Source organism: Poecile atricapillus, chromosome Z (genome assembly GCF_030490865.1).
Source record: "Poecile atricapillus isolate bPoeAtr1 chromosome Z, bPoeAtr1.hap1, whole genome shotgun sequence".
NCBI lineage: Eukaryota > Metazoa > Chordata > Aves > Passeriformes > Paridae > Poecile > Poecile atricapillus.
This window is the reverse complement of record NC_081289.1, coordinates 66971806-66998430: the sequence shown is the minus strand read 5'-3', so window position 1 is coordinate 66998430 and position 26625 is coordinate 66971806. Positions and strand designations below refer to the sequence as shown.

The window sequence follows — 26625 nt, the reverse complement described above, 5'->3', positions numbered from 1 at the left end:
CTCTTCCTTCAAAACATAATACCACACTCTAATTACCACTATCAGCACACATAACACCACCTATCCACAACAGATTTGCCTGCAAAATGAACACCCCTCCTGTTCCACTGCCTCTTTACTGCAGAGGGAGAGCAAATTTGTAGCAGTAGCAAAAATGCAAATAAGTTTATAAGCATTCAAGCCTGTGTTTGAAGATACTGGGAACAACAGATGTGGACACCACGTAGAAACCAAAGAAAAGCAGTATCAGCTTTTTGCCAGTCACTCAAAACAGCATTTCTCAAAAAAAAAAAAAAAAAAAAAAAAAAAAACCCCAACTGACTGCATCTGTAGTTTATTTTCAAATGTTTTTTTTCTACCTCATATACACACATGGATGTGTTAAGCACAGGAACTTATTTATACAGATGTCATGTCAGTCACCCACCTGTGATATTTTTCAAACCATTTCCTCCAATCCTCCTCCTCCTGACGAAAAGGTAAAACACACAGAAGATAAAAACCAAGGCACATGCAATTCTTTCTCTTTTGTGCTAATTCTTCCTGTATCTGGAAACAGCCTAGAAGTTAAACCTTTTTCACCTTTCAATATAGACACAAATTCCTTGGTGTGCTCTACTACTCAACAGTACGTAAGCCTCTCACCACTAAAATATTTCTAGACACCAGGAAACACAGCCAGGACCATGAACCCTCCTCTTAACGGACCTAACAGCCCCAAAAAAACATCATTCATCCTAAGTTTATATTTAGATATCTGACTATTGCGATGTAGATCAATGTAGTTGTTTAAACTTAGGATTTGTTTTTTGATTTTCACCAGACAGGTGTGCCTCTACCCCAGACAACACCAACCAAGCTGTCCCAGCTCCGAGGAGCTGCTTTCCCATGACAATATATTAATTAAGAGGGAAGAAAAGTGCAAGGGGAACTGGAACAACACCATCTGAAAGCTGATATTCCAGTCACTATCCCATGCCTAACCATAACCATATCCCAGAAGACACTTCCAAGCTAGGTGCACCAATCTTTTAAATTATGGCTCCCACAAAATCTTTAAATGGCATTTTTCCCACCACAGCTAATTATTCACCTGAAATCATTTAATACAGACATGGTCAGGAAAAATTCCCTTTGGAGCAGCTGAGACTGTTGGCTTCACTTGGAAATTAAATAAAAAGGTAAATAAAGAGCATTTTTTGCCAAAATCTGCAATGGGTTTCAGGCAGAAGCTCACCAGAAACTATCTTAATAAATCTGTCATTAAAGGGCATGTTTGCAAACAAGTCTACACGAGAGGAAGATACGTGACCACCTGGAAGCAGGCTTGGCTATCGTGTGAACGAGGACTGACAGTTGGACTCTCCCCAGACGTTACAGAGTATTTTCAATTTGAGTTTCTAGTTCATACTGAGCATACAAAAATGAGTCCAAGCAGGCAAAACAAGCCAGTTTTTGCTTTCTATCTCTGACACACAAGAAAAACAGTTCAAAAATATTAATGCCTTTAAGGTCTTTAGTCATGTTCACCATCAGAGGCTGTACTGGTCAGCGATTATACTAACAACTTGTTTCTCTTTATGAACATACTTTAATATAACACCATTCAAACACTTCAAAGTCAAGTTATCCCAGGTAATAAGGCCATTTTTAGAACTGTGTTTATGCACTTAATGATTTTTTTTAATCCAGAACCTTGACATGTGATGGAAAGCAACCGTAACATAGTGAACATAATTCAGTAACAGAAGTTATGAAGGTGTAGTGAGAAAATAAGCACACAGCAAAATGCTGACTGCCTGCTAGACAGCTGGATAAATCAGAAATTGAACCAACCTTTATAGTCACTAAACAATCCAGAGAAAAATCAGAACAAATCCAGAACCAACACAGTGCCTGAAGTCCACACGACAGGAAAAAACTGAATGAGGGAACCACCTCAAACTCTACACCTGCTCCTGCTGGTTTTATATGCCAGATACATTTTGCTGATTATGAATCTGAAACCATGATTTCACAGAGGTCTGTCATTTATAGTGATCAAATCTACTACTGCTAAGGAAGCTGCTCTGAAGAAGACATAAACAGCATTGTAAGTGGATTGTGTCGGTCTCACTTAAAATCCTTTGCTTCAGTCAGTCACTGCCTCAATTCCATGGGATAAAAACATTTTACACATGTACATCAGCCCCCAGCCTCCCACAGCAGCTGCACAAAGTATGTCAAATGTTACCTGCAAATATAATTTTAGAGAGAAAAACACCTGCTTCCCCCCACCAAAGGAAAAAGCAAAATCTGCCCCACACTCAGCAGAAAAGCAGAAATTTGGTGCTGAAACACAGAGTGACACAGGCCCCAAAACCAAGCCACCACATCGGGAAGGAGTGATGCTTTTAAAAACACTTTTATAAGGAGGAACAGGTTCCTCATAAAACTTCAGGTGTTTGTTATGACAGAAACACTCAGGCACAAAGTCATCACTGTGACGTTCTTCCACAGAACTCACTTTACTGAGCTCTCACAGCATCAGCTTACTCTGTAAAATACCAGAAAATAAACAAACAAACAAAAAACCCCAAACAAACAAACAAACAAACAAACAAAAAAGGGTCCTGGAGGGAAGAAAAAAGAAAAAAAGTTGGAAATTCTTGGGCAGGTTCAGCTATTGAAGAGATAATAGAAAGCTCTGAAAGGGGAAAACATAGCACAGGAGCCAAAATATAAGAGACCAGGGGGAGACAGTCTGTATTCTCCCTGTACAACAACAAAAGTAAGAAAGCCACAATTAAGAAATAGCCTCATTAAGGCGCTCTTTGTGTTATTAAGGCTTCCAGTGGCCAGCAGAGCAACACCCCCACACCTCCCAGGGACACGCTGAGGGCCGAGTAACAACGAACAACCGAGAAAAACCCCAAAAACAAACCAAAAGAACCAGTTGGCTTGGAGGATTTTGGGGGTTTATTTTCTTTTTTTTTTTTCTTGTTAGGTTTTTTGTTTTGGGGTTTTTTTTTTGGGTTTCCTTTCCTTTTGTGATGTTTGGGATTTTTTTGTTTTGTTTTTTGGTTTGTTTTTTTTTTGGGGGGGGGGGTGGTGTTTTTTTGCGTCCCACTAAAGACATGAGGTCCCCATGGCCCGCTGTAGCGTCACTGAAGGGGTCATCTCGGTTATCCCGGCTGTCCCCACACCGGGATCCACCCCCGCTCTCCTCAGTCCCGGTGAGGGGCCAGTGAAGGACTGACCCCGGTGATCCCGGCTGTCCCCACACCGGGACACAGAGCCCCTGCTGCCCTCAGTCCCGGTGAGGGGCCGGTGAAGGGCTGATCCCGATATCCCGGTGATCCCGGCTGTCCCCACACCAGGACACCGCCCGCTCCCCTCAGTCCCGCCCGCGCCGCCGCGCGCGGGGCGGGCCGCCCGACCTACCTCCCGCGCCGCCACTTCCGCCTGCGCCGCCCCAGCCAATCAACGCCGCGTCCGCCCTTCCGTCCCGCCTCCCGCCTCCCACGCCGGCCAATCGCGGCGCCCCGCGGCGCTGCCAGCCAATGGCGGCCGCGCCCGCGCCCCGGCGCGCTGAGGGCGCGCGGTGCGCGCTTCCGCCCGTCGCGGCGGCCGGAAGGTGATGTGGCGGAGCGCGGCGCGATGGTAAGCGCGGGGCTGCCGGGCCTGCCCGCTCCGGGACCGGGCCCTTCCCGCTGCCCTGCCTCTCCGCGGCCCTGCACGGTCCCTGGCAGCGCCTCCTGGCCTGGGCGGCGCCCCCAGGGGTCGCTCACGCCGTAGGCCGCGGCCCGCGGGAGCGGAGCCTCTCCAAGGCTTTGCTGGGAGTAGCGCGGTGCGGGTTTGCGCCAGGGGTTTGGTTACAAGAGAAAGACACGTTTTGTGTTTCTGCGGGGCATTATCAGCCGGTGTGAGGTCGGTCAGGTGTTGTGGGTATCTCTCAGGGCATCCTGACGTCATTTTCGTGCCGCGTGACGTCATTGATGTGTCGTGTGTGACGTCATTGTGTTGCTTAACGTCATGCTTAAAGAGTAGTGCGCTGAGTCGCGACATTGGCTGCTTTTCCGAGGTGTCAGCAGAGGCCCAGGTCCATTTACTCATGAAATCTATATAGGTTATATATAAAACTATATATTTGATATACTATGAAAAAAATTATATATATTTATATATGTATGTGTGTGTATAGAAATATATAACCTTTATTTTACATTCATTCAAAACTTATGTCTGCAGCATACCTAATTTTAAGAACATCTGTATACTATAACTTAACATATAAATACGTATTTTTAAATATATAAATAGCTAAAACATATAAATACAAAAAAAACCCATGTAAGTACATCTGGAATAGGATATCAATATATATGAGGTTATTATGTGTATAACAAATACATGTGGTTATAAAGACGCTTATATAGATATTTATAGGTGTATGCAAATGTGTAATTTAATATTTTAAAAATTATCTATTATATATTACCAATGTGGCTTTTTCTATAAATCACACATACAAAGAGTGTAGGTGTGTATAATATGTTTACATAAATAAATATATATATATAGAAATACAGGCACGCACACATATGTATGTATGTGTATATATTTATATGTATTTATATATTTATATATTTAAATGTATAAATAAATACCCACTTTATGTAGAGTTGGTCTAGAGGCACATTGGTATTTTTTTTTTGTTTCCTGCCCACTTTACCAGTCTCTGTGCAGGTAATATAAATGAAGGGTTTGCATTTCTGTCATAGTTAAATCTGAGCAGTGAAATATTTTTTCTTAGTCAAGGTTTATACATTAAATATTTATGTATCAACAGTGTTTATATGGCCAGAGCAGATACATGAATTTAAAATTAAAAGGAAAGCCAAAGGAATAACTGAGTTAACGTAAGTTTTTCCTGTACAAAATACATGTTTGCTCCTAACTTCAGCACAGAGTATGTTTTAAGATAGGAATTTGTGACATTTTTATAATAATCTGAACATGGTTTGGGTTGAAAGGCACCTTCAGAGATCACCTGGTCCCCCTTTCCCATGGGCATTGGCAGGTTGTCCATCACTGCATGGATGCTGTGCAACTTAATGGAATATTGCTGTATTTCCTGTGTATTCACAGCAAAGATCAATAGCACTTGAAGTTTCTTATGGCTCAGTTCAAAAAAAACCTTCCTAGGCTCCAGACCTTGTCACCAGAAGGAAATTGCTGGGAGTTGCTCACCTGTGCATTCCTTGGCAGATATTTAAGATGAACCTGCTCTAGTCTGGGGCTCCAAGCAGAAAACAAAGGAGGTTTTTTTTATGAGAGGCATAAATTATCTCAGGAGATCTAAAACACCCGTGCAGAAAGCGAAAGACCTTTAGTCAGCTCCATAGAAAGGTGAATAAACAGAATTACAGCAGCACCTCACTCTTCTTTGTTGTACTTAAAAGGGTTTGAGGTGATAGAAAAAGGCAAGAGAACTTGGTGAGACATTGGTGATGCTCAGTGATGATTAAATACAAGTAATTATTTAATATTATGTTAGTTATATTTTATATATTCTATAGCTCATATGTAAGAATAACAGTAACTTAAAAGCGAAGTTAATATTTAAATCAAAGAAGATTATGGCGAGTGAATGAGGTTCTGTTAGGATTATCTTCTCCACTTGTGCCTGTTCCTTGCTAGAGGTTCCTCCTTGTGCCTCAAGGACCCTGAAACAAGAAACTCTCCTAAGGATGGTTTGCTTACGATTTAATGCTGAAAATAAGGTGAAAATAAGTTTCTTCAGCATGATTGTGATGTTTGAATTTCTTCAAGAGAGCAGCAACCCTCCAGGACTTTAGGTCCTCCATGATGCCACCTTTGGTGTCAAGGCATTTTAGGGAAAAAAAAAAAAAAAAGATAATTTTTGAGCTCACATTTGAGTGTGAGAGAGGAAGCAGCTGCTGTCTATGTGTCATGAAATGGAAGAGGTTAGAGCTACATCTCCAATTTATTCTCCTTGTCCAAAAAGTAGGAGCTGCAGCTCTGGCAGAGGAACAGCATTCTGAATAGCACCATTTTCTGAAGCAGGATTTCCAAAGGACTTCATCCCTTGGAAACTTTGCATCCTGTTGTTTTCCAGGCTTCCTTACCATGTCCATCCTTGCTAAGCAGATGAAAACTTGTGCTGGGTGAATGGCCAGCTGCTGCCAAGCAGAAAAAAAAATAAAACATATATATGTGTATGTATATATGTATGTGTAAGCTGACATTTACCTGTATTTTCTTTTATGTGAAAGCAGAAATTGTGGTGTATTTTTTTTCCTCTTCACTGCCAGTGTATGGGAAAAAAACTCACCATTTTGACTTAAAGCAAAACCCTCACTATTTTAAATTCAGGCAGCTACAAAAGCCAGAAGCTTCTCAGTGGATTCCAAACTTGCTGGAAGTGGTGCACAGCTCCTTCATTTATTTAGGAGCAGAATGTATATTGTTTGCAGACTTCCACAAATCAGTTTGTGCTGCCAGCTTTTGGGGTTTTTACATCTGAAAGCTCGACAGAAATTTTCCTGGTGGCCTTCAAAAGCTTGCTACATGCATGGATGGAAAGAGGGAAGAAGCCAAAGGTAACATTAAAGTTAATTAACCTCCTGAAGGGTGGTCTACACTTTTCTTCATAGCAGAAATGTGAAGTTACACTCAGAGAAAATTTAGTGATGGAGAAAACTTAAAAGAAGTGCAGAAAACTTGACAAAAATGGCTTCTTCTGTGTCCCCCTCTGGTTGGGACTGATCCTGGCCCCACATTACTGCCCAAAAATTGATTTGGGAACTTTCCACCAGGACAAACATTTCTGTCACAGTCTTTGTTGCTCTCTTAGTGTGCTGTTTATAGAAGGAAGGGGAGTTGCTCATAGAGCAATTGTAAAAATATTCATTAGTAAATATTATTTCAAACCAAGCTGTCAGATATAAACATACCAGAACCCAAGACACTGCTCTGAAAAAAAAAGCTTTCAGGAGTCTTCAAGTACAAAGTTTTATGTTTGTCTTATTCAAAATTACAAGAAGGAGTCAATCCTGATTCAGACTGCTATCCAGCTTTGTTTTTATCTTTACCTAGAGGTAGGTTTATAGGTTTAAAAACATCTCCTAGGTCATCTTATAGTGTCTTTATATTGTGAATTTATGTCACCTGAAGTGTTCAGTTTAGCTACTTCTGTCATCTTAGAAAACAATGTGAAAATACATTGTCAGTGATTTATTTCTGTGATTATTGAACTGAGGGAATTATTCTGTCAATGTAAGATGTCTCTTTTTTGGAAAAGTAGGATGCAGTGAGTCTACTTGAACAGATTTACCCAGAATGACGCTGGTTGTGAGAAACCATTTCCCTGCTGAGTGCCATAAAAAAAGTGAATGTCACAATTTAATTTTTTGGTTGCCTGCAGCATTAGACACCACACACATTCATTGTAACAGATGCAGCGTTGAATATGTTTCTCTGCTAATGCACAGAGCTGGGCATTCAAACTGAACAAAAGTTTTTGATTTTCAACCTTGTGACTGTGGAAACAGGGTGGGAACAGCTGTGAAAAATATTACCTGCCTTCCAGATGCTAAAAATTCAAACCATGCACCTGAAGCTCTGCCAAACAAGAGACTTGCAGAGATACTGTGGACCTGCCCAGGACCGTGGGACGTGACAGACTTAGCAGAACCTGTCATTAATTCTTGACTAAGTATATTTTTTCCTGATACTTGTTTTCTATGCTTGAAAAAGAGATGGTTCGACTATGAATGAGCAAAAAAAAAAAAAAGGTAAATAGTATGCAATAAATATTTGCAGTAATGTTTTGTAGTTCTTAGGTAAATTAGAATATATCTTTTAGAGAATTTATATTTTTTCCCATGGCCATGTTCACAATCCTGTAGCACCTTCTGTTACAAAGTCCTGATTTTTGCATGCTGCTTTTATTATAGGAAGGATATCACCTCATTCAAAGTGTGCTTTAGTATGACTCTACCTCTTCCATTGACACACAGAGGTTTTACTGGTTTTTCACTTTCAGTAGTGTATTTTTGGTGAGCTAAACAGTTTGGTGTGCAGCTTCAGATGGGAGAGTTACTTAAAAAAAAAGGGGGGTTATTTAAAATACTTTGATTGGGGAAGACAGCAGAGGAAAAATATCTCTGTAGAATTTAAAATGGTATAATCTACAGAGAAGACCTGGGAGAAAAGGTATTATAAGCTTTTACTGTCGTATTCACTATAATTCTGTTTGTTTAGTAAGTATGTGAACATGCACACCTTTGTGTTACAGTGACCCTGGCAAAATACTTTAATAGTCACTTTGTCTTTTACAGTAAGGTATTTTGGAGAAATGCTGCCTCTGCTAGTTGTTTGCAGCAAAAGTTCACTTTTGAAACTAGGTGTTGGGGCAAAGAGGAAGGAATTCAAGCAAGTGTGAAATTTCAGCACCATTGCCTTGAGGTGTCTTTTCACTGCTGGTCTGTGGATTCAAATTACGGTAAAAATCCTAAATGTGTTTTTATAGGAGAGGGCAACTGTGTCCGTATGTTTAATTAAGTGTTTGATTGTTTGAGGAGATTGGTTATGTTTTAAATAGATGTATTAGTCTTCAGTACACCTACTGGAAAAGTAGGTGTACTTGCCATCCAGATTTGACAATGTGCTTCTCCAGGAAATGACTAGGAAAAGAATTCCCTCTTTCTCTAATCAAGCCTTAGCTTACATTCTGTGAGTGCAAAAATACATATTTTAGACAGAAATCTGAATGAACATAAAATATGGTACTTATTTGAAAACTAAATACTGAGGAGAACGTGCTGTAAATCCAAAGTAAAAAACCCCATTTATGCTGGAACAGCCACCTCTGGCTGGTATTTGGATACTTATTAACACCCCTTGCTTAGTTTTGTTTTGTACTTCTGCCAATAATTGCTTCAAACTTAACTAATTTGCAGTTTTTGTAATTTTTTTAGAGTGTTAATTAGCATGCCTCTTTCACAAGCTCTTGTTTTCCATTCGTTTTGATCAGATTGCATTTGGCAGCAGTGGGAAAAATAACTCTTTTTAATAGATTGGAAAATAATACAATTAGATTCATGTTTTAATTAGTTTTTAGCAATTGCTTTGGCTTTCAGGTTGGTAGTAGTACTACGTGATTTATATCCTATTACATTTCTAGGTATTATACTCCTAAAAATTTGATTTGTACTGACGAGAAAAGAATTGCAAGGCCTAATGGAAACCCTAGATAATAAGCATTTTCTCTTTCAGCTTTGTAAGGAATGCTTCATTAAAATTTCTTAGCTTGATTTAACTTTTCTGTGATGAAATTTTTATCAGCTCTTGCTTAACTAAAGTTTATCTGCACTACGTAAGCTCTTGCTCATATTCCAGTATGAGAAAGGCAGCTGAACAATTGGGTATCCATATCTGGCTCCAGAAAACATAATCACTAATCAATTTTGGAAATGGAAAAAAAGAAACCATTCTAGAAAGAGTGAATATTCTGTGGCGTATTACACAAAAATTGTGCTTCCTTTAAAATATTCCAGTTTTTTATCTGTGTTTGCCCACATAAATTGGTTGTTAAAGTAGTAACCACAGGGCAAAGTTTTGCAACTTGCTGGCGCTACAATGGCCTCTGCTTTTATAGCGCAGATGGATGAAATCATCATGGTCACGCTGCAATCAGAGATAAAATAATCATTTTGTAAATACTTAAAGTCTAGGGAAGGTTAAGCTTTGGTTTCAGTCTGCTGAGATAAACTCAGAGAGCTTTTGAGTTACGCTTTCTACCAACCCAGAAGGATAGAGTATGGGGTTTATATGCTCTCCTGCTGCACATTTCATCACCCCTGGAACCATGATACTGGGTGGTTTATGTTAAACAAAAGTGTATGAGGCAAGGGGAAAGTCAGCAGGTTCTTTGTGACACAGAGAGTTGCATCAAAACCCAGGGTGTGATTTATTACTGTGCTGCCCAAGGGTTGCATCAGTAAGTGGTTTGTGAGTGTGGTGGTCTGCAAGGACAGGGAACCATGTCTGAAGCAGAGAATATTGGGGTAATGGAGTGAGTGAAAACTGCAGAGGTGGATAAATTAAGGTGTCTTGTCTATGGCTGTTGTTGTCAGTGCAGGAAAGTATTTACAGCTAGTGCATTCATTATGTCTATTTCTGCATATTAAATTAAATACTCTTGTGAGGTGCAAGACCTGTTGATAACCACAGCTCTGAGCTTTTTTTTTTTTTCCTTCTGCCCAAGTGTAGTGAATTTAATGCCAAGGGACTGCATTGTCTCTAGTGAGGTTTTCAGGAGCTGTGCATTTGTGGTCATCGTTCCCTGTCACAGCCACCACACAGGTAATTCTTCAATCAACACTTACTAAAGTACATTAAACTTCATTTTATACTCAGATGGGAGTACATTCAGACATCCCTAGCTGTACCACTTGATTTCCAACTACTGTATATTCCTGTGAGTATTTATTTTAATACAAGCCACCACTGTTAATCCCAACACAATAAAGCTTTCTGGAGTATTAATTCTTTATGGTTTATTATATGGAGTTTTTACTGAGATACATTATGATCAAGAGATAATATCAAGGCTTTTTTAAAGGCCTGGTTTTGGGAAGGATTTAGAACAGCCTTTGGGCATGTAGCTCTCAAAGCTGAAGTCCATGGTCTTAAACTTCAAAAGACACTGGAAGAGACTTGGCTCATGCAAGTTCAGGTGCATACAAAACCTCATTAGTGCTGCAGGTGGTGTGGTGCTCCACACAGGAGGGGTCACGAGGGGAATGACACAGAATGGAGCAACTGAGGTGTTCCCACCATGTCAGAAATGCACCAAATACAGATGTAGAAAATTTCAGCCCATGGAATTAAAGCTTCCACAGTCTAAGACCAGAATAAAATCCCACTGCTGGTTCTTTCTAGCACTGCAGTGTGACTCTTAGGAAGTTAGTCATCATTTCACCCTCATGGGGTCACAGTGTAAGAGACAGCACCATGTGCTGAGATCTCTTTGTAGCGGGAATGAGGCTCACAGGACCTACAGTAAGCCAGTGAACACAAGTCAAAAATTGCAATTAATGTGTTTTCATCAGAGGAAGCCAGTCTAAACAAATGAACAGCAACGCACCTGTGTTGTCCAGGTAGCTTGGTATGAGAATGCAGTGTGTTTTGAAAGGATTCTGAGCAATGTATAACTCTTGCAGCAGCTTTTAATTACATCAGCTGGAGCAGCCGGATGTAGGTTGCTGCTTTCTGTGAATTCAGCTGGCCCCTGAGAATTACTTGAGACATGGAGAGAAGCTGTCTGATTCAGGAACAAGTTCTCATTTCCAGAAATTGTAAGCAAATTTTGGAATGCTCACATCTGTCCTTTCAAAGTGGCCGTGCAGATAAACACGTCACTCAGAGCACACTTCAGATGCAATTACAGCGATGCATATCTGGGGAAACACATGAAGACCCCAACAAAGGACAATTATATACGATTATATACTGCCCCCGTTGATTGACTGATGGCACATTTCACGAGTATACGTTTACAGCCCCTGCTTAAGAGCAAGCAAGCGTGCCCTTCTGCCATTTTGCAGTGTTGGAGCGGCCGGTGCCGCCTCGGGAAGCAGCTGCAGGAATTCATGGGAGTGGGTGGCTGGCAGGAGCAGGGCTGTGAGCTGTCAGAGCAGCTGTCTGTCCCGCAGGACTGATCAAATTAATCAGTTGATAGGCAGTATCTGGCTGTGCTGAGAGGCAGCCACTCCTGGATCCAGCCCCGCTGCGTTCCTAGACCCGCAGGAGCCAGGGGGAATTGAGACTTCCCTGGTTTCTGGAGCTGGCAGAAACTTCTGCTGAGCACAAAGGCTCCAGAGGCTGCTGCTGGGGATGGCAGTGTGTTGGCCTTTGTGAAGAGTCTGTCCATTATTTGTGACATGATAGGGCAGAAGGGGTGGCTAGCTGAGCTGAAATGCTAAATTAAACATGATTTAGCAAAGGCTGTGGCGCGGGAGAAAACCAAGCAGCCTCGTGTTTGAAACAGGAGGTCTGGCTTTGGGTGTGGGACGCAGCTCCCTCATCACAGAAAGGATGGGTTTCAGGGATGCTGAAATCTCCTATACAGGGTGCAGAGTTAGAGCATGTCTGTAATTATGCTGGCCCATCAAGTTAGATACTGAAATAACTTTAGATAGCTAACCCCATCTAAAGCATGTATTCAGACTGGCAGCTCTGTGCATGTTATGGAGTTCATGTAATTCGTGGGGACTTCTAAATAAGCTAAAGTTTTTTGCTTTGTTTCGCTGTTGATTTTGGGGGGTTTTGGTCACCAGGTTTTTGATCTCAGTATTGGAACAGTTGTGCATGTTCCAATGGTTTTCCTTCTACTAGAGTTTCTCGTTTTTCTCTCCTAATTTCCTGCCAGTGCCATAGTGAACTAGAATATTGTGATTTTATTTATAGTTCTCTTTAGCTAGATAGATTTGATTATTGGAGCTTCAAAATGTTGTGATTTTGTGACATAGGAGGAAAGCATGTGCACATCAACAGAGATGTGCCTCAGGCTGTGTGGAAATGAAGGCTCTGATGTGCCCTAAAATATGCTTGGAGAAGGAAATGCCAATGTAATATCCCTTCCTAAGTGCTAAATATTTACCTTTAATTAAATACTACTGCTTGGCCAGCTGGGTTGAGCAGTACAAGCACAGGAGACAGAAGTTCATCAGGATTCCAGAACAAAGAGTGAATTTATTGCATGTGCTTTGACTTTTTTTTTTTTTTTGGAGCTCTCACTAAATCAGATTTGCAAATGAGCATAACAGAATGAAGGTAAAATAAAGGTTTTTGAAGTAAGCAGTTGCCTCTTATACCACCTGGTGCTGTTATGCTGACCAGAATGTCAGTTGAGACACTTGAGAGAAACCCCAAAATTGTAAAAAAATAACATTAAAAAAAGGTTTATGGGATGCACTTTCTGCCTTTTACTAATACTTCACACTTTAGTGAATTGCCAAATACTGCAGCGATTTCTCAAGAATTGTCTCTTCTTAATGCCACTAGGCTGATCAGTGTTTGCTATCAACAGTAGAACTTTACTTCTTAATCCTAAGGCAATTTCATCCATTTCTTCAGGACTCACCATATTACTAGCACTTCTGAAATTTACAATAAAGATGCTTTCAGTTTAAAGTCAGAACATTATTTGAAAAGAAATGCAATCAGTTGTCACAGTTCAGGTGGGCTTAACTGTATATATTTCTACAAATCTGTTAAATTTGGCCTGTAGCCTTTAAAAAGCAGTATATTAACAAACCTCCTGCACATTTGGTACTATTTTTTTGTCTTTTTCCTACTGGTTTACTTGCCAGTCAGTCCTCACTGCTGTTTTCACTACCACCACCGTATTCCATTGACACATAGATTTTCTGACTCATGGCCATTGTACATTTCATTTTTTATTGTCTTAAGGAGTCACCTGTTTTTTCCAGAACTTCCACTTGGAGAAAAGTTCTGCACTGCAGCAGTGTAATTCCTTGTTTTCCTGATTCTCTTCCCTAGTCTGCCATCTTCAACTTCCAGAGTCTTCTGACTGTCATCCTGCTGCTTATATGTACCTGTGCCTACATCAGATCCTTGGCTCCCAGCTTACTGGACAAAAATAAAACCGGGTAAGTGGCCTGATCATTTCAAACATCCACAAGCTGTGTGGTTTCAGCTGCAGCCTTTCAGCATCTCCAGATGAAGTGTGGGATAATGCAGATCCTGCTTTGAAAATTTTCGCTCTTTAAAGATAAAAATCTTAATTTTGTACCTCACAATAGAGTGCAATAAGGTATTGGCAAGCGCTTAGTTGCAATTTTGTTGAAAGAATTTATTAGCTCGCTAACCTTGCTAATACTGCATTATTAATCTTTTAGATTTGTAGCTTTGTTGTTAGATGCTTACTAGAGATACAGAAATGAGAGACAGAAATAAAACATTCTCCTACATGTGGGTATTGTTGCAATGATTTATTTTTGATTCCTAGGGTGGGTAAGCCACCAGCAGAAACTGGCTTTTTGTTTGTTTTCAAGATAGGTGTTTTGCAGATGCAAGTTTGAAACAGAGCTTTAGCAATAATCTGTAACTAAAAGAAAACTAAAAATTTTTTTTTTTTAAATAAGCAACACAGTCGTCTTGTGTGGTCTGTTAACATCATGGTTTTGTAGTCTCTAAAGTGAGGGAGTTTCTAGAAGAGTTTTTGAAAGCTTCTACAATCCTAACTTTTTTTTTTTTTTAATAATCATATGGATGCTAGCTGTGATCAGCAGAACTGTGATTTAAATGTGGTGGGTTTTGAGTATTGGGCAGTTGTGACACAGAAGCCTTTGGGGCTGTCCTCAGAACTTCAGTAATCTTGTCACCTAGGGTTGGTGCAAAGGAGGTGATATTTGTGGGAGGTACTTCTAGGTGGAAAAACAGACAGGGTTTTGGATGCTGAGTGTTTGACTTCTCCACTTTTTCCATAAGGCCATTTCCTGTTAAGTAAAATGTTCTTCCCTAGGTGTCTTCCATCACTTTTGCATTCAAATTCAGAAGTGTCCAGTTTTAAATGAACTGTTGTGACCAAGAACCCTGGGTGTTTGTCTTCTGAAAACCTTCATTGAAATTAACCTCTGGGGCTGCTGTTTTATTACCCAGTTTTTAATTTTAGCAGTGTAATACACCCAAAGCATGCCACCTCTTTTTTTCCTTAACTTGGAGTTCTAACATGAAAATACTTGTGTCCTTTTATATGAGGCCATGCAATTGCCCCTGACATGAGCGAGGTTTCTTTGGATGGAAGTAAAGATGGAAGAAAGGATGACGTCATGAAGGACAGGGAGTGGGGGGATGAGGGGAGTTTGGATGTCTGCTGGTGGAAGATAACACAATAGTCAATGAGGTATACACAGTAAGAAGTAAGAATGTTTATTTTACTGATTAAAATTTTAGTGCTGTTCTTGGCAAGGAGTATTTCCTTTAATCTGGAGCTACTCTGTTTATTCTTGAGGCAAATCTGTCTGGAGTACAATAGAACTCTCTTCATAAAACATTTCCAGAGGGTGCTGACACTGTGGAGGATTTGGGTGTTTGATGTGTAGGTTTGTGTTTATGTAGATGTAGGACATACCATTTTGTTTTATATATATATATGTATGTATAGATATAGATATATATATATAGATGTATATATAAATTTGTAGACTACTTTGTACTGGAGAATAAAAAAACCTTGGCCTGGAAGCAATGAAATTTGTTTCCTGTGTGGTAGTTGTTTACATGGAGCTCATATGGTGCTCAACCCCTGTCCCTCTCTTCTAACCTGTTCCATGCTCCAGTGGAAATGTCTGGACCTGTGGGATAAAACAAATTCTAGTGATACTTCAGTTGACCACAGAGATGCTCTTAGCTCATCATTCCTGCTCCGAATTAAAGGCATAAAAATGTAGCAATAAAATACTAAAGTGATGGAGAGGAGGAATGTTGATAGTTATTCACTGTATTTCTGAGTGAGTGGCAACTTTGCTGAGGATTTAGGTCTGTTGATAATAAGTGAAGAAACATGCTTCTGTTGGTTGAGAGATGCCGTTGCACAGTGATGTCACCCATCCTCATAAGCCTGTATTTCCTCCCCCTCGTTTCTGCCAAAGTGTGTCTTTCCCTACCAAGCCAAACACAACCTTAAACCTTCATTTTCCCTGAACGTTTCCATGTGCTCAGTCTTGAGCAACAGTGTTAAAGGCTGGGAAAGCAAGTGGAGATTTACTGTTTCATGCTAACTAGAGGAGAATGTGCACCACAACATAATTCTCTCCTCCCTGCTAACCAGAAAGATGTGTTAGCTCATGTGCAGCAGAGATCCCCTTTGATTTTCCGTCAGCATTGCAGTGGGCATGTCTCACGCTCCCTCCTGCAGTGGCACTGGGCTTCTCCTGGTGAACACATGGCATTTTGCAGCACACCCAGCCTTAGCAGTCGTTGTCTAAGGCTCCACCAACTTCTCCTCAGCTTGAGAGGTTCCATTTATTTGAGTTTTCTGTTCTCCAGATAACCACCACCACTTTCCACGTGCACATTTGGGCTGTGGCTGCCAGCAAACAGCAGGGGTCCCAGCCAGACCGACACCTTCACCTGCATCCAAGCAAGGATGGAGCAGAACACGAAGGGCAGAGAAGGAATTACACTGAGGAGCTGCTGCAGGAGGAATTGTTTTGGAGCAGTTACTTAAGGCAGCATCACTTTTGTAATAGGCAAGCAGGTTTTGACTTGAGGTTCTTGTTATGCACCTGGGATGAGCACTGATGGAAAAACTAGGGGAGCAGGAGGTCTGCACAGGCGTTTCTTGCAGTGGGAGCTCCCCAGTTCTTCCAGAGGGTATATTACCAGAAGGTCTAGAATTCAACCTGCTTCTGCTCAGCAGCAGGTTACGTGGACAGACAGAGGTACTGAGCTGTTCCAATGGCACAAAAGCCTCTTTAAAAATGTTCTGGTGTCACCATGGGAAGGCGAGTCAGTCTTCATGTCAGTGGCTTCAGGTTCAGAAATTGTTAATTGCAGTTGTTAAGGGCAGCTGGTGAAAGCCATCCTCTGTTTTGTACCTGGCACATCAGGTAGGAAAATTTTTGTTTTCACCAAGGGGGCTTTGTAGGGCAGTGTGCAGTAGTGGCTCCACATTAGTCAAGAAATCCCTGAGAAGACACAAAAATACCCTTGCTGGGATTCTGAGGCAAATTCAACAGACTTCTAGGCTGCCTGAGGGGGTTAATACCCTTTTTCCCATGCAAGATTCTTCAAAAGGATATGAACAGAACAGTAATGTTTTATTTCTTGGAGCTCCTGGGCAACCTTTTGAGAGATGAGAACCCTTTTCTCAATATGAGAAGCAGGGTTGTGGAAGTTTTCCTGTTGGTTTTGCAGCATGCAATCTGTAAATTCTAATTTTACAGAGAGTGAACATCAGTTTTGAGAACCTGAGGTGCTATCAATGGAGCACTTCGGGGCTGTGTATTTTGCTCTATGAGATTTACACATGAATGCCTTTCTACCTGCACATATCTTCAAAAAGTGCATAGATGTCTTCAGGTTACTTTATTGTATGACCTCTTAGCCGGGAAAAGTGTGGTGGTCTGTGTGCAGGGATCATTACTTCTGCTTGTGGAGCTACATAAAAAGAGAAAGAATAGAGCTTTGGCTGTACAGAAATATAGTCAAACCCAAATATGTATGTATGTGTGTGTATATATATATTTTGCTTGAGGTAAAACTAAAATCAAAAGCACAGATGAAAATGCTTTCTAAAAATCTAACATTTTTGTGGAAATGTTTTCTAAAACTGGAAATGGAAGTTGTTCATGATGAATTGGTCAGCAAGGAGTACCTAAGTCAAGAAGCATTTCACTTTGAGTTTGAACACCTCATTCACTTGCTGCCACACCTGGTTTTCACCTGCCCAGCACTGAATCTTTGTCTCAGAAATAGAGGAGGCTGCTAAATGGACAGAGAGATGCTAAGTAAACCCAGACCATAAAAGAGGACACAAAGTGCAAGTAGCAGAGAAATAAAAGTGCATGATACGTTGACTGCTCAAGCATGCAGGAGCAAGTGGCCCAAGCCTACCTGTCTGCATTTAAATGTGTTAGAAGTAAGCAACTTTCAGAGCCCAAAAAGGGGTAAACAAACAGACAACCAAAGCTTTGTGGGTGTGAGTTCAGAACATTATTTGTGGGGATGTATCTACTACCTGCTTGATGGCAGTTCTCTAAGTGCTTCCCCACAGTGTTCTGTGCCATGCTATGAAGGAAACCTTCCTGCAGACAAGCTTTGAAGAGCTGAAATCTGTCTTCCTGCACAGGGACAACTCAGTATTGTTCCCTTTGTCTTCCTCAGATCATAAAAGCAGTCCCTGCTCCTCTGGGGGGGGGGGGGTCAGTATGAGATTGTTTTAGTTACACAGAGAAATTGTAGGTTTGTGACATGCCTTTGGGTGTTCCTTGTGTTGAATTCTGCTCTTCCCTGTTGCTGTTTCACTTGTGAGAGGTAATGTCCTGGGCAAGCAGCACAGGAGAGACTTGAGCAGGGTAAACATTGGTAAAGGAATAAGAAAGAGCCAGAGGAATTGGGAAGATATTTTTCTTCACAGAACTTTCTGTCTGGGGTACTTTTTTTGTAGATAAATACAGGGTTCTGATAACTATTTAGATCTGGAAGACAGGATGGGTTAAATGCATCTTTGCATGCAAAAAGACTCCTGCTAGACTTAAAATTTGCAACCTCTGTAATTCATTGTCTGTACCCTTATGTGCAGGTATCTGCTGTTTTCTGGTGTTCAGAAGAGAATCAAGTTGACAAATTACTGTCAATTCAGATTGTTTTAATATAAAAAAAAGAAAATCAGTTGACATGGATGTATTAAACCAAGAGCCTAATGAATTTATTTTATCTTTTCAGATTGTTGGGGATATTCTGGAAATGCGCCAGGATTGGTAATTCCCTTTTTTCTTTCAAAATCCTTAAGATTAGTCCTATTTCTAGCATAATTTATTAGGCTAATATTGCCATGTAGCAATGAAAACCATACACATCCTTTTTCTTCAAAAAAGCAGGTATGAAATAGGGGGGGCAGGATATTGCTTTCTTAGATTAGCATCATGGAAATCCTGCATCTTCTCATGTCAGTTCATGTGTCTGGTGTTATATTTTCAAAAGTCTTTTGTGCTTTTTGCCACAATTAAGGGTGTATTTCTAACACGCAAAGAAATCAGTGATTTCTTATAAACTGCAGTCCATTTGAAATTGCATTGGACTGTTGAAAAGAAGCCAGATATTTACCTCATAGTAGTAAAAGAATATGGAGTTCATAATGCATTAAGGTTCTGTTTTAAGCATAAATGTGGTTTTTTTCCCTCTCCTTTCTTTATTCAGCTTCTGTGCGCTTTTGAATTACACAAAGCTGTTCGTTTCAAGTGACATCTGCACACAGGCTGATCAGCTCTATCTGATTCTTGACATTTTCCCATAACATTGGTTTTATATTTATTTTAATCCTTATCCTGAATTTATTTTGAGAAGGAAATTGGAATATGCAACAGAAGTTTAGTCTTAACATTAAGGTATATCCACGATTTAGGGAAAAAAAAAACTACAAACCCATCATCAGCGTTCAAATTGCGTTGTTAATTCAGAGCAGAAACTTTGAACTTGTAATTCTAGATCTTCTTACTTGTCACTGAACCTAAAGAAAGCCTGTATGATTCCCTTTCTGCATTCCCAGGCAGAACATTTTACAGGATGTCAAAAAAGCATTGACACAAAAAAAGAGGGGTTTTGTGAAGACCGGTTGTTAAAATGATTGCAGATATTGTCCTACTTAGATAATAGACCTAGCAGAACCAATTTTAGTGCTGTAATTGAAAGATCCTGGGAAGGTGGCAGCTGTCAAAAAAGAATTTTCAGCTATAGCAGTGAAAACAAATCTAAAAATTTAGCTGCATTAGAGTTTGTTCAGGGTTGAAGAGAGTACTTCACCTAACCTTGCCCTTGCCATCTTCTTTGTAGTTAATTAAGTGCAAGGATATTTTTTTCAATTAGCTATGTTTCTTTTGCAATTCCCATCTAGAGTGGACTACTTTGACTTTCTTTTAGACTAAGAAGTGAAAATGGGCTTTGGAGGTGATGCCTATAATTTTATGTGTGTTAACCATAAAGGCAAGTAGAAAATGTAGGTTTTAAAAATGAAAATGTCTACTGGCTTCCTTTACATTTCACATCCCTGGTATGTTTAAACAACCTTTTCACATGTACATAAGATCTTAATCACAGGCAAGTGGTTACATATTTACAAAGTTGTGCAAAATAATGTTTAATCCTGCCACATGGTGATTTTTCTTTTAAGAAAATTAAGAGCAGAAAAGCATAACCCATATGAAAATTGTAATACCCTGAACCGTAGGAGTTGGACTTCCTCAGAATTTATTTTAAACAGATGTGAAACTGCAGACATTAATTCGTTCAGTTATTTGAAGTTTAATTAAATATATGGCAGATCATGACAGCATCTTGTAATGTTACTGGGCAGTCAGTCCTGTGTATGGGAGGTGTCACTGCAAGTATTTCATTTTCCTTTTACTGTGGAAAGTTTGTTCCCTCTGTGTTTAAAGGTCCTGCTAGTAAAAGAAAATACTTTTTTTTCTTAAAAATTGCACCGTGCTAGACTTGGGAGCCTTGGTGGGTTTTCTTCTTTAATGTTTCTCTGAAAACCATGTCTCTGATAAGGTGGTTTGTAAAGACAAAAGACCTCACACAGCAGAGGGAGGGAAATTGAACTTTGCTTAAAGCAAACAGCCCCTGGATGTCTAAAAACAGAGATCTTCTCACCTTAAAGACACATTTCAATATTAATACTCCCTGGCAGTTCAATGGGCTGGAGGTACCATCCACTGTTGGTCTCTCCAAGGAGAATTCAGTGGAACCATGAAGAATAAAGTTTTAAGTGTAAAAACATCTTGCTAATTAATGGAGGAAGTGCTCATGTAATTAGGTACCAGTCTGATTCAAAGATGTTCCCCTGGTTGGCTCACAGTTCCCCATGTGAGAATCTTTTTCTGCTTGGTGAAAAAGAGACCCCTGTGGCATTCTGTACTGGACCAAATGGGTGGGAATAGATCTCTCACAATTGTTTTTGCCACCAGATGAAAGTCTTTTAATGGAGTAAACTTAACTTTCATCCACATTTTGCCCTGGGAAGCTACGACGCCAATTTGAATGAGTCAGAAAATAGAGGTGTCTGCGCAGCTTCTGTGATCTGCTGACCAATTTTATCACAGAAATGTGTGGACCAGACTTACTCCACATGCTAACAATGTTGTATCTTCTTAGCAAAGCAGAAAAAGACAGGCATCTGTCCCTGTCTGGGCAGCTGTGAGCTCACAGCTCTGGCTGCTGCAGGACACCCTGCTCAGAAGATTCACACTGCAGGTGATGGGTACCAGGCCCAGACAGCACCAGCTGCACATCAGCTGACACAGAACAGCTCCTGAGCAGCCACAGAGGAGCAGAGCCAGCAAAAATGGGTTTTCCTGGGCAACATTCCACTGCCTGCCCCCTGACTCTGGCACTAGGAGGTAGCAGCAACATAAAACTGCACCTCAGAAAAGGTGGTTTGTAGTGAGATAGAAGCCCTTGCATGGTTTCACAGAGACCAAGAATCACCCATTCCCACCCCAGCCATGTCAGGGCCAGCTCCCAGTGTCCCAGGAGCTCCCAGCCCCAATGTCCAGCCTGGCCTTGGGCACTGCCAGGGATCCAGGGGCAGCCCCAGCTGCTCTGGGCACCCTGTGCCAGGGCCTGCCCACCCTGCCAGGGAACAATTCCTGCCCAAGATCCCACCTGTCCCCACCCTCCTTCAGTCTAAGGCCATTCCCTCTTGTCCTGGCCCTCCATGCCCATGTTCACAAGTCCCTCTCTTAATGCAAAGAGCCTCAACTCTCTTTTTATATAGCAAAATAATCTGTCCTACATTTGAGTTTCCCCACTGCCCATGCATGTTCTGTGTGAATACAGAGCTGTACTTCTGTCTGCCTTTCTCCAGCTAGAATTGTTGAATATCAGTTTGCACTGTGGCAGCATTGGATGAGCAGCAGGTGGGTGTGTTTAGTCATCTCTGAATTTTTGTTTCTTCTGTGTTCTCTCCCCTCCTGCCAGGTGAGCGGAAGAGCCCCTACGTGGCCGTGTGCTGTGTGGTGATGGCCTTCAGCATCCTGTTCATGCAGTAGCAGCTGGAGAGAGTCCCCAAGTACCCAACAGCAGATCTTGTGTCAGGAAAGGATGGGAAGCCTCACCACATCTCCTCTCACACGATGGATAGCCTGTCTCCTGGCGGACACCCCTGCAGATGGACCAGCATTAGTGATCATAACCCAGATGAGATGTGCTTGTTAATGCCAGGTCAGCACTGACACTCCTGCTGTAACTCCTGGAAGGGTGTCTGCTGCGTGTCTGATTTTCAGGGAAGCTTTGTTTGTTTTGGTTTTGTTTGTTTATTTTTTTACACCATGGTGTCCAAAAGGCTTGCTGGTTTTAATTCTTTAAAATTTCTTGTCCAGTAGACCTGTTGAATGCAACCTTAAAATGGTAAATCAGTCACAGCAATAAGACCACCTTTGAAGAATAAGGAGCATTTTGACTCTAGGGGATGTTTATCAAAGTATTTTTAGTTCTTGCTGCCTGAACAATTCCTCTCAATTTGTAAGTGATGGCTCTGCTTTCATCCTAAAAATATGACCTCTGACCTAAGTTACACTCAGCTGTTTGTTTCTAAACTTGTAATTCTCAAATAATCTATCAATATCTCTGTTGTTAAGATGTGAAATAAAGGCAGGGACCATAACTGTGGTGATGTCTTATTAGTTGCTGTGAAGGCACAGATGTGGCATCTGAAACACCTGGACTTGCTCTCTGTAAAATACCACATGTACTCATTTCTAGAATTTTAGGTCTCTCAGGTATGTAATTTCCCAGCTTCTTCCAAAATGTTGCAGAAAGGATTCAAAAGGCTCTGCTGTTGTTGCATGTATGGAAAGGTTTCTAAATTAGCAGAATTAAGTTGGCTGCAGATAATGAGGTTGCATGTCATAATATAAAAGTTGAAGCAACTAAACTACCCTCACCAGTAGTAAAAATTATATTACTTTTAATGATACCTTCCATTAGCACTTATTTCTCAGTTTTGCACACTCAGTAATCTAGTGATTTCTTCAGGAATGCCTGACAGGTGTGTGTTACATCAGACAACTGTGTGACTTCATCCTGGCTCATTTGGCAGAGTTGTCTGTTTGCAGTATTTGTTGTTCTGGAAAGGCTTGTGATCAGAAGGAACAAAGCTAAAAAGTAAAACATTGAAAGGTGTTAACTGTTGTCATTCTTGTTTGAAAACCTTATTTTCATCCATCCAAATTATCCTGCAACTAGGAAAAAAGGTGGTTTTGAGTTAGGACCTTTGTGATGTCTCATATGTATCTGCAAATCTAAATCACCATCAGAAATAGCCATCCAAAACTTTCCTAATCTGGGTTCAGGAAAAATAGATTTGTCTAGTTTGGGCCAAATAAATTCCCGTGGAACCAGAGCAGTGCAGGGCTGTAGGACTGTAACCATGCTGTGCACACACAGAAGCCTGGGACTGGGCAGGACATGTGGGGAGTGCAGAATTGCTCCTGTAACTTCAAAAGTGGCTGCTGCTCCAAACAGGGCATCAGAGCAACTCAGATTTGGATTTCAAAAGAGCTGCTCCTCAACAGAGGGAAGGGAGATTCCTGAGGAGTCTTGGGTTTTGACTGTCAGGTGTATACATGTTCAAAATAAGCAGAGAATCATCTGGTAACTTTTTATGTCGAGCAGTTACATTCTTGTTATTACTTCTTTTAATAAATAATGGCACTTTTATGATATTCAGACATTTCCTAGTCATTCGAGCTGTTCTGATTACCAGATGAATGCTTAATAATCTCTGGGGTTTAGCTGCAAGTAGGAATACCAGTGAAAGAACCCAATGAAATTTTTTGTTCTGAGTGTCTGAAAACTACTAATCTGGAGAAGCTGGGTTGCAAAAACCTCCTCTGTTAAGGTTTTATCATCTAAGAAGGTCAGATAGCCCTCTTCCTGTTTGTTATTTGTTGTTCAGACTTAATTTGTTAGATGGCAGCTCATCCTTTTGGCCTAGAGGCAGGTGATGGATACTTCCTAGTTGGGATATTTTTTTTTTGTTTTTATTTTTATTTTCCCCCCTAAATTACATTTTTGGGCTATTCAGTGTGTGCTAGCTGCATGGCTGCTCAACAAAACTATCAGGAAACAAGATCTTCAAAATGACCAACTGCAGTTGTTTCAAAAAGGCTGCTTCAGGCAGGTGTTTGCCTCAGGAGTAGTGCTGTGCTTTTCAGGATCTTGGCTTTGAAGAGATTGATACCTCATCTAAGATCTATAGGAGATACTGATTTCCCAGGTTAGAATCTTAAAATCTGTTTTGCTTTCTTGGCTTTCTTTTTGCCATGCAAAAGAGTTTTCACCCACAGCAGGTCTGTACACACCTTTCCCTGTGTGAAAGGGACAGTGATAAATTTGACTGAAGGTGGTGTGCCTGCTGCTGGGAAAGGGTATTTCCACACAGGGACTGCATCCTTTTTTTCCTAAACAGCGTCATGGATGTTGTTGATGCCCAAACATCTGAAACCACAAGATGCTGCCCTTGGAATACTCAGAGTATGTTATATCCTTGCATGTACTTGGATATGGATTAATACTATATTAATTTCCATCCACATCTGCGCTTTAAATGACCTCAAATTCAAAGCAGGGATTTAGGAAGGCTGAATTGAGCAGCAGTAATTGCCATGTTGGGAAATGAGTAAAGCATGAGTAAGAGATGGGATCACTGTGAAGGTCTGGTGTTCTGGAGGGACTGATAAGCAGCTGGAGAGACATGGCTGGTGGAGGAGGAAAGACAAAGTGGAGTCCAAGGATGACAGGAAGATTTCCTGTTCTTGGAACAATGTCCTTGTTCTGTGAATGCCCTTTCTACCTCAGTAACCACAGCAGTGAGCAGTGGAAATACACTGTCACCAAGAGGTGAAGCTGCACTGTGATGGAGGGAATAAATGCTCTGTTAGTGCTCTGAGGCTTTTATTATTTCAGTTTGTCTCCAGTTCTGTCCCACTGGCAGCAGGGGCAGAGCCCACTCTCTTATGCCTAGGAAGTCTGTCCATGATTGAGTCATTCCTCCCCCCTTCTCCCTCTCATAATCATCTTCTAGAGAAAAGAAAGCAAAACCAACATCTTCCTAATGATTTAAAATGCTGAGCTTGGTGGAACCCACCAGAAGCCAGGAAAGTGTGATCTAAACCTGCTTCTCATACTCAACAGCAACTTCACATTATCTAATCCAAACATTCCCAGCAAAGGAAGGTTTTCCAGCCAGGTTTCTTTTCCCTCTCTTTTCTCTTGTTTTACCTGAGCATTATTACTCATTCCAGACATGTTTGGGGAGTGCTCCCAGCATCCATCACAAGGCTCATGAAGTTCCACATATATTTGATGGCACTTGGCTGCCTAGAGAAGCAGTGGGAGATTGATCTACACACTGAAAAATAGATTTTGAACATGAGGCCTGAATTGTTTACCTGGCTGTTTTATAAATAGCACCTCTTTTCATGATACCCCTAGGCCATAAGGCAAGAGGTGTGGAGGAGTAGTCATTCTGCAGGATCTAATAGTTGGGGAAAATCCTCCCAGGTGCAGCATGACCTGTGTCACACAGCTAACCTGTACTCGGTGTTTTTTGACTGCCATTTCAAATCTGAGGGGCTTGTGTGGCCAAAGGCACAGCTGTGTTTTTGAGCCAGTTGGTATCTGATGGATATAATCCATCTCCAGAGCCTAAATTCCACAAGCTGTTCCCTGTCTCACGTGGCACTCAAGCATGACCTGTCTCTTCACAGGGTACCCTTCTCTTTGGCTGTGTGACAGGTGCAGCCCAGGCTCCTCTGATGAAACATCAGCCAAGCTCAAGCTTCAGAGACCTCAGAAATAAAATCACCTACGGCACTGCAGCTGCCTTATCTCTTCCTGCTTCGCCAGCTGAAGCAGCAAGTGCAGCTGCAGGAAGGTTGTCCAGCTCTTCCTGAATCTGAGTGAAAAAGACCTGGAGAAGTGTGTAATCCCTGCTGGTGTGGAAGGGAGATGCCACAATTTCCTCAAGGACCTGGGTATAAACATTTCCAGGGACACAACTGCTGCTGCCAGCTGCTGGGACATCAGGAGGGGAGATAATTATTTAATTAAGGAGTGAGAAAGTTCTTTGCTGGTCTGTCACATTCAGAATTTATTCTGTGACAGGATCTTGTCATTTATGTTGTTTGAAAGGGCTCTTTGGAGGCTGTGCCACAGGAAAAGAGGTTTTCCCTCCAGCCCGGCTCTCAGTGAGTGGGAAGCAGGCAGTGCCCATCCCCAGATGCCACAACATTTCAGTAGATGGCAAATTTTTGTGCAAACTGCTTCAGGTGAGGACCAGCTCTCCAGTTGGTACTGGCACAAATGATCTCTATCATCTCTTTTTCTAAATAACACTATCCTGGGCTCCCTGACACCCTCTGCATCACCTGTGTACATAGAGGAGCCTATCACATCACTGACACCACATAACACTTGCCTTTGACAAACTCAGTGGTTAAAATACTGTCTTCTACCCCAAAGGGTGACTAGGAGGTTTTAAAAGGGTAAAATTATATCATTATATATATTATATTCTAAATATATAATTAAATAATTCATTTATTCCCCCCAAAAATGGAGGGGGATTTGCTTGTTTTAAAACACAAATACTTACTCAAAGTGAAGAAGTCAAGTCAGGTCAAAATATAAATGTACCCTTTTCAATTCTGAAATCTCCACAGCTGGTCATTCCCACATGCAAAAACTTAAATAACCTTTCAGAGCTGTAGTAGGGATAACGAAAACGCCAACCAAATGATAGATGTATTTGGACACTTGGATGTATAAATGTCACACCCAGTGGAATTGAGAGGAAATAAATAGTAA

General features: G+C 41.1%; 2 protein-coding genes across 2 annotated transcripts in view; one reads left to right on the top strand and one right to left on the bottom strand.

Moving 5' to 3' along the window:
* Positions 1–3471, bottom strand: part of XRCC4 (X-ray repair cross complementing 4) — a 142095-nt gene extending 138624 nt beyond the window's left edge. The window contains exon 1 of the mRNA XM_058864098.1: positions 3424–3471. The gene's annotated coding sequence lies outside the window, so the exon portion shown is untranslated. The remainder of the gene's footprint in view (positions 1–3423) is intronic.
* Positions 3472–3555: 84 nt separating this feature from the next.
* On the top strand, positions 3556–22424 carry TMEM167A (transmembrane protein 167A). Its single transcript, XM_058864102.1, has 4 exons — positions 3556–3642; positions 13573–13682; positions 18484–18518; positions 21736–22424. The coding sequence occupies exons 1-4, from the start codon at positions 3640–3642 to the stop codon at positions 21804–21806; spliced, it is 219 nt and encodes a 72-aa protein (XP_058720085.1). The 5' UTR covers positions 3556–3639; the 3' UTR covers positions 21807–22424.
* The last annotated feature ends 4201 nt before the right edge of the window (positions 22425–26625 follow it).